General features: G+C 41.6%; 1 protein-coding gene across 2 annotated transcripts in view; it reads left to right on the top strand.

Moving 5' to 3' along the window:
• Positions 1–14,854, top strand: part of LOC134504207 (synaptotagmin-like protein 2) — a 44,227-nt gene that overhangs the window by 2,494 nt on the left and 26,879 nt on the right. For both annotated transcript variants that reach the window (XM_063313289.1, XM_063313288.1), the window contains exons 2-3: positions 7,999–8,546; positions 9,263–9,414. In XM_063313289.1, coding sequence (XP_063169359.1) covers positions 8,446–8,546; positions 9,263–9,414 — 253 coding nt within the window. In that variant the 5' untranslated portion in view covers positions 7,999–8,445. The remainder of the gene's footprint in view (positions 1–7,998; positions 8,547–9,262; positions 9,415–14,854) is intronic.

The following is a 14,854-nucleotide window of genomic DNA, read 5'->3' on the forward strand; positions in this document are numbered from 1 at the left end:
AACTACATTCCCTTAGCTAGTCCCCTTTCCCTCGAAACGTGTCACTCCCCCTCCCAACCAGATGGCATTTCTGTTGTATCTCAACCTCGCGTCCTTGATGTGCTCATAGCCAAAACAACCCCTTACATTCCAACTTCACACACCCCCTCCCATCTTCCTCCCATCCTGCAACTTGTGAGAATGACACAATGGGAGATAAGGGTTTCTGTGAAACCTTCGATCAGGGAATCTGACAATGAGTTTCTTACTTGACGCCAGCTATTTAAATGGATAGGCTGCTTTGCAAAATCAATGGCGCTTCTAATTATTGGCTTTACAGACATTTGACCTTCCAGCATGGCTGGCTGGGGAATTCTGGGAGTTGAAGTCCACACATCGTAAACTTGCTGAGGTTGAGAAACACTGGGTCAAGGTATGGGATTATGCCCAGGAAGATCCAGGTTCATAGAACTTCCTTGTGGCTTTGAACCAGACACTCTGTCTCAGCCAGCCTACCCTTGTGGAATAAAACTGAAAGCAGAGACATTATAAGCTCCTGGAGTAGAGGAGAAATTTAATTCAAATTAATTGAGGGCACAGGAAGCCGAGGAATACTTTCCCAGCGTCTTTATTATGTTACTCTTTCCTTTCCTCTTCCACAAAGGACTCAAGGCTACATGTCTGTGAATCATAATGAAGGCATAGCAGTCTGATTCCCCACCCCCACCCCATGAAAATACAGGTATGCAAACAGGAGGTTATTTCCATTTTTTAAAATAAATCTTCTAATTAAATTGATGGGACGTGGCTGAACTTGGAAGGGGACTCCTTGGAACCCAGTAGTACCTTGGTTTCTGCAATTTCCACTGTATAAAATACACTGAGCCTTCACAGAAGATTCTTGGCTGGCTGGAATACAGGCTTTGAAGTTTGACTTTAACCCTGGAAAGCAGGTAAACATCGTATAAGGACAACCGCTAGAAATGCATTTGATCTGACCATAGGGGAAGTTGGAACCTTATCAAAGAAAGGGAGCAAAGTCCTTTGTTCTCTCCTGCTGCCTATCCCAAGAAAGTTTTCAATGTGTACTTTTAATCACCGCTTTAACTTTCTAGAAAGCAAACCACGTAGATCCGTGGTTCTCAAACTTGGCAACTTTGAGATGAGTGGACTTCAACTCCCAGAATCCTAGGAGTTGCAGTCCACACGTCTCAAAGTTGCCAAGTTTGTGAAGCACTGAAAATCCACCAACTAAGCAGGGATTCGAACTCGGCTCTCAAGTCCTGATCAACCACTGTCTCAGACGATCACTCCGTGCTGAAATTCACAAACCTCGACCCCTGATTCCCTCTCCACTCCATTGTTGATCGCTAACACCGACTAAAGATAAGTAGAGGCAGGTCACTCAAAGTGACAATTTATCTTTTCCAGCCAGAGCAGGTTTTAAATGCTCATTTGAGAGCAAGAAATTTTATATCTCCTTTGTCAAGTATCTGCCAGGACAACAGACTGGAGATCTGTCTGGTCCCCCATTGGTCCAAATTGCTTTGCTTACATTCAAATAGTACAGAATTGACATGAGGCTACATCCTGTGGTCTGGACGACTCCACCTCTAGAATTCATACAGTGTCCAAATATTTAAACTGCAGCTCTGAGTTGCAGCCCTGTCATAAAATTCAACTTTTATTACAGAAAGTTAAATAAGCAAGTCCCTTTTCCTAAATAAATTAGATTTGTGGTGTTTGGAGAAGGAACAGCATTGTTGTTCCTTGTATCTTAAGTGGAAGCATCCAGCCAATCTTACCTGCTCCTGAAAGTAGCTAAGCAAAGTCAGATTTGGTCAATGCTTGGATGGAAGGCCACAAGGAGATCCTAGAGTTGTAAACTAGACTGGGGAGGAGGAAGAGGAGGCAGTAGAGGCAAAGCACATCTGTATTGCTACAGAAAAACCACACGGGCATCAAAAATCAAGCTCAGTTCGAGGGAGTGTTTATCTTTTGTTCCTCCACGTTTAGACATTGACACAAATTTTCTGTGCCGTTACCCACAAAAGCCACTGGGTCTACCATCTTTCCTGTTTTAACTCCCCCTGTGGACCCCACTGCATCAGCAATTGAGTTTACTTATCCGCTAACTCGCCCCATGTCTTTTATGGCTTTGGCTCAGCAATTTCAACAACCCCAACCAACTGTGGTTAATCTCTAACCATGGTTAAAACAGGACATATCGCAGTGTGCATAGGCCAGGCAGCTGAACTTGACTGCAAGATTCCTGTTCCAAGCTGATTAAAGAGGTGATTGTGGAACTTTGGGATGCTGAATAATAATAATAATAACAACAACAATAATCTATTATTATCTAATAGATCATGACGGCTTGCAGGTCACATAGCAAGGGAGATTTCTTGCAAGCTGCTCAGTTTGAGACTTTTGAACTTGAACAATCAAATCATTCAGAAGAGTGAGATTATTATTTCTGGATATTGGCCAAACTTTGGCCTTTGGTGGGGCAGTGGGTGGAAAATGGCAGGTGGGATGGAAAAGCTGTTTGTTGCAATAACCACACAGCCATCTTCGTTAATTTATGCCAGCTCAGCAGTTCCTGCTAGCAGAGCTGTCCTGCTGAGAGCTACTGGCTCACCTGGTCTCCTACAGCTCATTCTCAAGCTGCACGTTTTTGGATTTTTTTCACCTGCAGTTGGAGCTGGGTTGCACCCAGCATTTGATCTTCAGAGAGTTTAATGTTGTTAACGAAAGCAGTGATTCTGAAATGTTGTGACCCTCAGAAGTGGGGTTTTGCTTTGGATCTGAGAAAGTGTGAGGTGAAAAAGGGGATGAAGTAAGATGTGTTAGTACAAAACAGTGCTCCCAGATTCCCCCTGATTTTTCCGGTTCCAAAGTTGCTACTGTACAGGATTCACTTAATCATAATGGTTCGCCCTGATGGCAACAATTGCTGTGTCTTGCTTTGAAAGAAAATGCCACACAGATAAGACGGCTGCCGTTGAGTAAACGGATAATATCACAACAGTGGCTTTTTGGAGCTTTTTTTATCTATACCATTTTAAAGAAATATAGCAATATTTTGCAAAATACTTCTGTACCTTTATTTGCTAATTGGTCTGTGGTCCCGTATGCTGGAATTCAGAATAATTTGCTTTCAATATATACTAAGAAATCAGAATATTAAATATTTTTAAAATCTGGAAAAGAAGGGAGGGATGAATCTGCCTGGACTTCAGGTTTGGGTCCCTTCACGCCTCCCTACCCAGAAAGATGGGCGGCGGGGGGGGCAGTTAAAGCACTTCTCTCAGCTTTTTACATGTTTCATAGTGATGCTGTCCTGAGAAAGGGCAGCATCACTATGATCTCAAACTTGGAGATATTTAAACAAACTCTGGGCATTTAATCCTAACAAGCAATCTCTTGCCTAGCTGATCTTGAAGAATCGGACAGGAGGTTTAGGTATGTTTAAGATAACGGTGGTTTCTGAGGGCTGCATGTTCTCACCTCCTTGGTAAGCTTTAGGAAGATTCTTTAAACCTGGCTTTTAAAAAGTAGTTCTGGGAGTGGAATTCATTTCAGCAGCCTACAGTGGGCTGCACTTGACGTTTGAGTGTTCCTCATTTGCTGAAATTTTCTATAATTTTGGTTGTCATTGCTAATGGCCATGTTGTTACACACTTTTTTGACATTCTTCCTGGATGTGGGGAATATCAGCTGCTGGGGGTCCTTTTGAACTGGAGGGGCAGAGAAGGGCAAGTAAGGGAGCAGAATTAAATTCTAGCAACTGTTTTCCCTACAATTTTTTAAAAAGGAATTGCCATCAAAACTCCATTTCTTTCCACTTGTTTCCTAAGAGCTTCTGTTAGAGAATATGCCTGTTTGCTTTCCTGCCACTGCCTGGCAAGTAAATATTTTCTTTGAACCCTTCAGGGTTCCTTTGAAGAGAATAATAGCTTTTAAATATCCTTTTCTTTTCTTCTCCCAAAGGCTGATATAAAGCATGCAGCCAGCTTGAGAGTTGCTCATGCATTTGATTTGTACAATCAATGGGGAGGGTGAAAAAAGAACAAAAAGGACCTTGATTTATTTTGTTAAGGATATTTTATTTTATTTTATTTTATTTTAATTTTTGGTAGTCCTAGCACCAGTTCTCCTCCTCCTGGCATTCCTGAATATACAGGGTAGCCAAACAGAGCTACCTTTGAAACACATAGTCCTTGCTTAACAACCATTCATTTAGTGACAGCTCAGACTTACGACAGTGCTGAAAAAACAACTTGCAACCAGTCCTCACACTTACAACTGTCGTAGCATCCCCACTCTCACATGATCACGATTTGGGCACTTGGCAACCAGGTCACATTTATGATCGTCGCAGCATCATGTGGTCACAAGACTGCCATTTTTGATCTTCCCAGCCAGCTTCTGGCAAGCAAAATCAATGGGGAGTCATGTGATTCACTTAATGACCACATGGTTCACTTAACACCCACAGTGATTTGCTTAACGACCACCACAAAAAAGGTCATAAAATCGGGTTGGATTCACTTATCAACCAAAATTCTGGTCCCAATGGTGGTCATTAAGTGAGGACTACCTGTACAGCTGGCAGAAACATGCTGATAACAGGCCTGGAACCATAATTGGGGAACTCCTGCAAGGAAAAAAAAAATCCTCCTGTATTAATATGTTAAAAACATCTTCTGCAAGATGTTTGCCTACTCTTACAGAGTCTGACAAAGAAGAAATGGCTTTTGATGTTTCTTCTTTCTCCCCAAAGGAAAATTAGCTTTCATGATGGATGTAGAAAAGGGATGGGGCTTCATTCGCATGGTATGACCACCATCTTGACTTTTTTGACACCCCTGCTCTCTAGGAGAGCACTTGAAAGATTTGGGGAAGCTACAAGGTCAGAACCTGTTCAGCTCCCCAGGGGTGCTTCCATTGTGTCAGCCCAAAATGTTCAATCTTTGTAAGGAATTTCATTTTTTTCTCCTTAGCAGTGTGTCCATCTGCAATAAGTCAGGCTGTCCATTCTCCCCAAGACATGGGGGTGGAAATAAAGAATTCATTCACGGCATCCAGGATCAAAATGTATACAAACATGGCATGTAAACGTCTTCTCTTTGACCAGTGGTTATTTATTAACTCCGCCAGAATGGGCTTCAAAACAAAGCTGGTGTGACTTGGCTTCCACTTCGTGTCAGTTTCAACAAAGGCAGGGAGTTGGCGCTGATGGGGGTTGAAAAGGATGGAAACCATTTTGACTTTACAGCTGAATTTTTTTATTTCCAAAAACACGCGAGCCCAAACGTTGTTCCTTGCTGTCTTCTTCCTGGCAAATCATCACAGGTTCCCAGGGCAGCCTGGATCCAGTCAGAAAAAAAATTCTGATTGGGACATTTTCCTGCTGAGGATATAGCCTGTTACAAACATAGTTTAAGCATCAGCCCACAGATTGCAGAAAAGGGGCGACGCCGTGCGTGATGTTCACGCAAGATACACAAATAGCTGTAAAGCTGTTGCTTTGTTCTTCTGCATTGCAGCCCGGCTGAGCAATGCTGGGAACAGGTGCACATATTTCTTAAGGAGCATATTCTTACAAGCCCAACCTTTTCTGTTTGAGGGGTCCCCTATACCCAACTATTATTAGTAGTAGCCAGGTTATTTGGAGTTAGGGGGACTTCAAATCCTGATGGCTGCCTGGACAAGTCCATGCAGGTTTTTTAGCAAGATTTTCAGAAGTGGTTTACCATTGCCTTCTTCCTGGAACTGGTCCAAAGTCACCCAGCTAGCCTTGTGACTAAGGCAGGACTAGAACTCACAGTCTCCTGGTTTCTAGCCCAGTGATTTAAAACACCAGACCAAACTGGGTCTGATATCTATATCTATTTCCTTAATTGTTTGATTGATTGATTATGTGTCATCAAGTCGTTTTCAACTCCTACGAACACATAGATAGATTTTCTCAACAATGATCTATTCCTAACCTGGTCTTTCAGTTCTCCCAATGGTGCACCCATCACCACCATAACCCTTCCTCTTCTTGTCTTTCCTTCCACCTTTCCCAGCATCAGAGCCTTCTCCAGAGAGCTGGGTCTTCGCATAATGCGTCCAAAGTAGGATCATTTGAGCCTGGTCAATTGTGCCTCGAGTGAAACTCTGGGTTGATTTGTTCGGTGATCCATCGGTGTGTTTTCTTGGCTGTCCATGATATTCTCAGGAGTCTTCTCCAACACCCAAGTTCAAAGGCATCAATCCTCTTCCTATCCTGCTTCTTCACCGTTCAGTGTTTGCTTCTGTAGAGTGTCACAGGGAATACCATGGCTTGAATGATTCTAATCTTTGTAGATACAGACACATAGACACATACCTATTTCCTTACCATTATACATAGTCTCATCTATATCTTTAATTCTGTGTGTGTGCATGTGTGTGTATATGGTATATATATATACATATATACATAAATATACACACATGTGCACACACACATGCATACATATGTATACACACACACACACACACTCCCAAATAGCCCACTCTGGAAATTCCAAACTTTATTAGAGCCAAAAATCCAATGGAATGTGAAAGAGAAAGATCTTAAAACTTGGGCTTGCTCAGTAACTGATGTATTTATAATCCGTTGTTGCAAATCAGTGTTAACAAGGCTGCAGGACAGGATAAACATTAAATAAAGTGTGATGTTTGCAATTAACAGAGAGCTGAATCTGGTGCAGGTTTATTCCAAGAGTGAGTAGTGCTCCACTCTCAGAAGGTGGTTTTAGTGATTTACCTACCCTGAATTCCTAACAGAAAATCATTTAACCTGCCTTATGTTCAGTGTGGCTGGCAGATAAGGAAGCTCCTGGTTAGAGCTTATTCTGCAACCCTGAATACTCTTATCTGAGACTGTCTCAATGGGATTTGATGCCTAAGTAGGTTAGTATGGAATTACACCATCAGTGTGAATTCTACAGTCATGATCTCTCCATGCCATGTAATCTACCTCCCCAGGATAAAATCAGAGTGGAAGAACCATTTCTAGTACCTATTTAGATCCCTGAAGATAAATTGGATCTAAGTAAAATAACCAACTTCTAGCTGTCTTGTGGGTTTTAAAATGAAGGGTCAGGATTCAGAAAACCCTGACCAAAAAAAGGAATTCCTTTGTGGATCAACCTAAACCTAGTTTACAGAACCCAGTTCTTATATTCTTACAACATGCAGTGGTCAAGGAAACAAGCCACAACTTGGTGCATTAAGATGGTCTATTTGATCCAGCATGTTAGGACCATAACCGAGTTTCCACAGGATGCTGAGCCATTAAACTGCCCATCCTCGTTTTGGGTGAGAGAGATGTGTCATGTAAACCTGACCATATTGTTGGTATTGCAGTTGACTAACTCTTTGTGTTGAGATGTCCGATGGTGATGGCTTAATCTTTTACTAATATTTGTTCACTGGCTGGCATGTCCGAATATACTACTGGGAATTTCATCTCCTTGACAAAGTGGCTTTCTGTTCTAAAAGTAAAGGAAGAGGGAGCAGGGCTTGATCCAGTTAGATGTGCTTCAGGTTTCTGTTCAGAGCCACCTGCTTTGGTTAGAGCATTGCCTGGGGATTGGGACCTAGTAAAGTCCATTGATCCTGCTTGTTGTCCCTCCCCCCCCTTTTTTAAATAAATAAATTAAAGTTCATAACCACATCCCCTCATTTTTATAGCACAGCTTATATTAAGACAATGTAAACACTGTGTTAAAAACTTCTTCTGCACTTTTTTTTACCATTCTCATTCCATTTGGTGCGGGGAAAAACAGCAACAGCATGTTTCTCTTCTCTAACCGAGAAAAGAAAATTTCAGTGAGATTCTCATGAGTGTCAGGCAGAATTCTTGCAAGGAGAATCTCAAGTATGTTCCCCTTCCTTCCTTCCTTCCTTCCTTCCTTCCTTCCTTCCTTCCTTCCTCTCTCTCCCTTTTCCTCCCTCCCTCCCTCCCTTCTCTCTTTGCAGGCATGACAGAACTGGGCTGGCAGACTTCTTTGACTGAAGGCAACTGATACCAGAATGGCCAGTGACTTTGCCCCTGTTGCACTACTGCATCCTTTAAAGCTTAACCATTGACCATCTTTCCCATTTGGAATCTCTCAAGGAAACTAGTCACACTTTCACACTTCCCCCTTGCACACAGATCAAGGAGCGTGGAAGACTTGCTGGGAGAAACAGTTTCATCTTTCTACCAACCAGCTGTATGAGTGTCAGACTGGGGCAGGACGGACTCCAGCTTTGGAGCACCAGCTGGACCCTCCGAAAGGTCCTTCTGCAAGGCAGTCTGGCCTGAACTGCTGGTACTTGCACCTTCAGCCTCCAGACAGCCTCAGGGCCAATGACCAGCTCGCTGCTATAGGTGCACTTCTAAAGTGCCAGCCTTTTGAGTGGCTTGTGGGACTGCAAGAGAAGATGCTGGACCTCAGTTTTCTGACTGAGGAGGAGTATGGCAAGCTGATAAGAGTGCTGCAGAGAGATGCAGAGCTCAAGAAGAAGGACAGCGACCGGATCAGGTAGGAGGAACAAGTTGGGAGTGCAGCAAAGTATTAATACGTGCAGAGATACCACGTTCCCCAGATGGTAGCAGAGCAGGGAATTCTGCTTTTGAGAAATCGTTGGAGAATTCCTTCTTCTCCGAGGCAGAAATGAAGAAACCAACACCCAATTTTCCCCTCCCCCCCACACATACCCAAATTGGGTAAAGTATTTTGAAAGGCCATTTGTGCCAAGATCCAAGGCTAACTTTAGTAGTTGAAAAGTTATCAAAGAAGAGCAAAAAAAAAAGAAAAAAGGTGGTTGTTCATATAGTTTGCTTTGTCAGTCAAAGGACATTTGGATTGACTGAGTGGTTGGCTTAATAGTGCTGGAGACTCAGATCTATTTTAAAGCTCTCTCTCAATGAAAGACATTTATTTATTTATTTGTTCGTTCGTTCGTTTGTTTATTTTAAATATTCATTCATTCATTCATTCATTGTAATGGTATTTAATTAATTAATTAATTTTAATATTTGATATTATTATAATTATTGTTTTGTATATGTGCTGTTTTCATTTGATTGCTGCATTGTACGCCACCCAGAGTCACTTCCTGTGACATGGGCGGCCATATAAATTTGATTAATAAATACATACATTTAAGAAATACATTCAAAGAATATGTACATCCAGTATCAAGGTATGGCACTGACTATTTATTTATTTATGTGTGGCTCTTGGTTTCTGCTTAGCCGATTGCAAGGTTCGCTGAAGGATGAAAAGAAAAAGAAGTTTGTGACTGGCGAATGGTTTCATGAAGTGAAGGCACAGCGCTTCCAGGAAGATTTAGAAGGCCCAGATCTCCTGCGAGCTTCAATTAGAAAGAAAAACAGCAATTCTGACTGTGAGTGCGTGAGCTTTCCCACTTTTGCTTGTTAGAGAAACATCCTGCTCAGACTCAATCTGAGGTTCGCATCCACTCTTTTCTATTCTCCGAAACTTAGTTCAAAGATTCATTTCTGATTCAGGTCGAAGGGGAAATGCTAGCCATGGTATCAGAGTAAACTATGGTTCACTTGCTGTTCTGTAACCTTTCCCAATCTGGTGTCCCCCAAACATGCACGGTCTACAACTTCCAGAATTTTTGGTTGATATGGCCAGTGGCTAAGAATTCTCAGAGCTCCAGTCCCAACACGTTTGGAAGGAATCATACTGAGAAAGTCTTGGTCAGCTATGTAAAAAATGCATATCCCTTCTCTGGCAAGTGTTCTCTCCTGCTTTTTCTACTCTCTTTCCTGAATTTTCACCTTGGTAGGTCGTTATAATGATTGGGGCGATCCCCTTTTAAAGCTGTCCAAGTTGCTAGAGTTGAAAATAATTTTGCAATTGAACAACATATTGGTGAAAGAAATCCTTTTGAAAAAGCTTTCTGACATGTCCATTCATTTGACTGGGTGACCCTTTGATTCTGTTGCCCACATTTTGGCTATAATCCATCTTGAGCATTGCAAAGGGCTACCCTTGGAAATTATCCAGAAGTTGCAATTGCTGCAGAATGCAGACTCGAGCTGCTTATTAGGACCGTAGGCTAGACTGGGAAGTCAAAAATGGCAAACCGCTGCTGGATTCCAACCTAAAGTCACTAAAAATTGAGGTCATCTTGAAAGAGATGGTTCCTCTATAACAACTTTTAAGATTTAAGTAGCTTGCTGCCTCTCCCATTATCAACCTATCCAGCCATTAAGATGTTAAGCTGCCTGATATACAGTATGAACTTTGGCAAAGTTTGGGGACTTTAGTTTGGCAGGGTGGGGCAGAGCACAAAGCAAAGGGGCACCTACAGAAGAAGAATATCCAATTATGTATGGTGCAGAATGAATGGATGGGGTCTACCATATTGTTTTTGAGATGCAGTGATGAAAACGCCATCCACAGTATTTAAATTCTCATCGCTCCATGGAGCTGGACCAAAGGAAAATGATCTAGACAAGGTTCATTTTTGTTTTTTTCCCCCTCCTAATGTACAGGTAGTCCTTGACTTACGACCACAATTGAGACTAGACTTTCTGTTGAAAGTTGTTGCAGTCGCAAGTTGAGTCACCACGTGACCAGATCCAATCTTACGACCATTTTTACGGTGGTCATTAAGCAAATTACAGGTTGTTAAGTGAATCCAGCTTCCCCAATAGGCGTTTTTTGCTGGAAAATGACAAAAAATGTTGCAAAATGTAATCAAGTGACTGCAGGATGCTGCAGCTGGTCATAAATGCGAGCTGGTTGCCAAGCAGCCAAAATGAGATCATGTAACCATGGAGGGGGTGTGTGTGACATTTTGCTACACTTGAAAGTGCTTTACAAGCTGTAAAGCAACTGTTCCGAGGCTGTCGTAACTTCAGACCATCATTAAATGAACAGTCATAAGTCGAGGACTATCTGTATATGCTTTCTGCTGAAACTCTATATGCCATGGAAGATTCACCCTCCTTCCAACAAACACACACCCTTTGCCTGAAAATGCATGGCAGAACAAATCCAGCTGGGCAGTTTTACAAGGTCCTTGGCTAAGCCTGGGTGGGGATTCAGTCTCTTGCCGGCAAGAGTTTGGCCCTTGGTTACTAGGGAAGTTGCCTCACATGATCAGGTTAAGAAGCTAATTAAGCCTTGCCCCAAATATTATGTTGAGCAGACTGTTTTTAGGAATGGAAGACAGACTTGATTTGAAAATGGAAGCTCACTTCATTGAAGGGCTCTGAAGGCTGTAATGAGAAGAAATTTCTTCCCTTTTGTGGGACTTTCTGACCTTTTGTTCTGTTTTCTCTTAGATCTACATGTTCTCTCGTAAAGTTCAGGAAAGCTAAATCTATGTGTTTTCTGTTTTTCAGCTTCCTACTCCCTCATGATTTTTCTCCTTTAGTCCAGAATATCTTCCCAACCACCCTGGCAAAGGACTGAAAGACACAGGTTGGGTTTACCACAAACTTGCCTTGAATAAACCACAGCTGGCTAAATTCACAGAGCACCTAAGCCATAAGCTATGATCTGGAAGTCTCAGAGCCTAGGACTTGCCTATCAAGTTGCAACCTGTGCAATAAGTTCACCTATAAGCAAACCAACCATGTTACAGCTTAATGAGATATGGGAATCCAGACATTTGTTTGTTTGTCTATCAAATTTATATACCCATCTCCATACAAAACTCTGGGCTCAACAAACAATTAAGAACAGTATTAAAATACAGCAAACCAATACAACCAACAAAAGCAATAACAACAATATAAAACCATATAAAATCATAAAACAAAATTGGAGACATTTGGAATCAGGATCCTCCAAGCTCCCCCTTGGAATAAATAAGGACATAAATTCAGTTTTCCCTGTTCCTACCTCCATACTCTGACTCAGGTTTCTATAACCTGCTGCCTTCTGTATGTTAGGACTTGAAATCCCAGGATTCCCACTAACATGCTGGCTAGGGATTCTGGGAGTTATAATCCTAGTATATTCCAATATAATTGGTGGAAGCTCTACACCAGTTTCCTTAACCTTGGCAGTTTTAAGATGTGTGGACTTCAACTCCCAGAATTCCCCAGCCAGCATGGCTGGCTGGGGAATTCTGGGAGTTGAAGTCCACACATCTTAAAACTGCCAAGGTTGAGAAACACTGTTTTAGAACATTATCAGTGTGGCAGCCATACAGAACTCCCACCCTGATGATGGCTGGAAGAATACTATTCCAGAGGGCAGGTGCCATAACATGCTTTTGAGGCCCCAACAGAAGACATTGTTTACCTGAACTGAATTTTTAATTAATTAAATAATCAAAGACAGGGAGCTGTGTTTAAGGACCAGAACAGGAGTGAGATGCCACAAGACATTGCATGCAGAAAAATACATTAGAGGAGAATTGGAGCTCAACCATCCCAACCCAAATTACCACCAGGCTAATACACATCCCAATATATAGGCACCCCATTTATTTATTTACTGTATTCAGTTTTGATGCTGATAATTTTACTAATATCAGTCTTGGTGTCACTTTTAAATTCTGGGAGGGGTGGGCTCTGGCCCACTACTCTAAGTTGCATGAAGCCATTGGATTTAACCACTTATCTGTCCTAGAGTTCCCTGAAGCGAAGCTGTGGTGATAAGTTCTAAGTGAAATATAAAATGAAATTGGCAACATACTCATTTGATAGACAAACAAAAATCAGTTAATATGAAATTAAAACAGGAGATAGATTTAACTGCTGGATCACTTCTAACTCTGTCCTGGATAGCTGATCTTTGGTTTACAACCATATGTAAATATGGTGTACATTTGAACTTTATTGAAAGCTTATACATTTCCCTAAATTCATGTATCAGAAAATATAACGCAAACCACCACCACCATTGGTTGGTTGGTTGTCTCTTTTTACTGGTGTATTTGCGAAATCTGGATTAAAACTCAACTGACGGAGCCAACTTTTTGCATATCCATTTGAGATTGATGCCATAGATTTGACACTGACACCTTTTACTGGAAAAGGGAAAAAAAAAGCCACATCCACCTGAATTTGTCTGAGTTTGTATAACTCTGAACCTCTGGCATTCATCAGGCCTCTGTTTTCAGCCAGACAGTAAGTTGGTGAAGAGATTATAAAATTTTAAAAGGTGGACCTTTAACCAAACAAAGAACGGAGCAAGCCAAACAGGTTGGGCAACTGCGAGTTCAGAACGTGACTTCCTTTCAAGCACCAAATGTTCTCCCTCCAAGTCATTGTTTTCTTAGGCTTTAGTTGAAAACCACCTTTTAAATTTTGATAAGGCTCAAAAAGAGCTTTTTGTACAATTCAGATTCAGCTTTCGTACAATTCAGACAACTTTCAATAAAGAGAAACCCTACAAAATCCCAAACCAAATTGCTTGAATATTAAGACAATCAGGTGAGATGGAGGAATTTTTGTTTTGAAATATTCCTCAGGAGAAAAGTGACAGTAAAGGCTGAATATTATGAAATGTACAGTATAATTGAAAGGCATGAACAAGTCTAGCCAAGTTACTCGTCGCTTTGTCTTAAATTTACAAAGGAAGAATGCCTGCATGGGTCACGTTTTAGTTAAGATCTAAGGCAGTGTTTCTCAACCATGGCAGCTGGAAGATGTGTGGACTTCAACTCCAAGAATTCCCATGCTGGCTGGGGAACTCTGGGAGTTGAAGTCCACGCATGCTAAGGTTGAGAGACACTGATCTGGAGATATGGCTGGTCCCACATCAAAACATCCATGTTTGATGTTCTTTCTGTTGATGGTGGATAATGGCAAGTTAGCAGGATGAAATGGGGTGGTCTCATCGGTAAAGCAGAAGCTTTTTGAAGTGTGTGAGGTCCTCAGTTGGAAAAATAACCATACAAAATGGAGGACACAAGGAAAAAATAAACATAAGGAGGAGTGAAAATAAAGACTCTATTTTTTTAAGAGGAAAAATGTGATGGAGTTTTTAAAGGTTAATAAAAGGAACTCCAAGCAGCTAACAGCAATCTTGCAGAGTAGAAGCGTGAACCAAAAGAGAACTTGCACATTAAACTTAATTACGTTCAGAAATAAATTCAGTCTTCACACAGTAGTTAGATGAAGAAAATAGAGATAGCTTACTTTTATTCAGTGGATCTAGATACAGGTGGATTCATAGTAGAAAGCACTTAATCATCACTGGTTCTTTGTAGATACTTTCTATGTGGAATAGAAAGTCTGCATGCAAGCAAGATGGAAGGACGAGAGCTGCATTCTGCAGCGCCTCCTGCTTGCAGGTGTGCCCACGAGGTAATGGAGATTATTAAAAACCCCAAACCCAAGAAGAAGGAGGAAGTGGAAATCAGGTGACCCATGTGACATCTCACAAGCACAATAGAGATCATTTACTAGAGATACCCCCTTATGCTTATGAGACAATGCTGAGTTGACCCCTGATAATTCCAACAAAATGTAAGAACAGCACAAACACAGCTATTCTTGTCTAAGTTATTCTTACTCTCATCCCTTTGTCTTAAATTTACAAATTTAAATTTACAAAGAAAGAATGCTTGCATGGGTCACTTCCTAGTTAAGATCTAAGGCAGTGTTTCTCAGCCTTGGCAGCTTGAAGATGTGTGGCCTTCAACTCCCAGAATTTCAATTTCAATTTCCCAGCCATGCTGGCTGGGGAATTCTGGGAGCTGAAGTCCACACATCTTCAAGCTGCCAAGGCTGTGAAACACTGATCTAAGGTGATCTTGTGTGTTGCTTCCCAACTTGCCATACTGCTCCTGTCAGACAACTCTCAAGTTTCTTTCCTCTGGATATACATTGACTATGTTTATTGAACAT

Source organism: Candoia aspera, chromosome 12 (genome assembly GCF_035149785.1).
Source record: "Candoia aspera isolate rCanAsp1 chromosome 12, rCanAsp1.hap2, whole genome shotgun sequence".
NCBI classification, from domain to species: Eukaryota; Metazoa; Chordata; class Lepidosauria; order Squamata; family Boidae; genus Candoia; species Candoia aspera.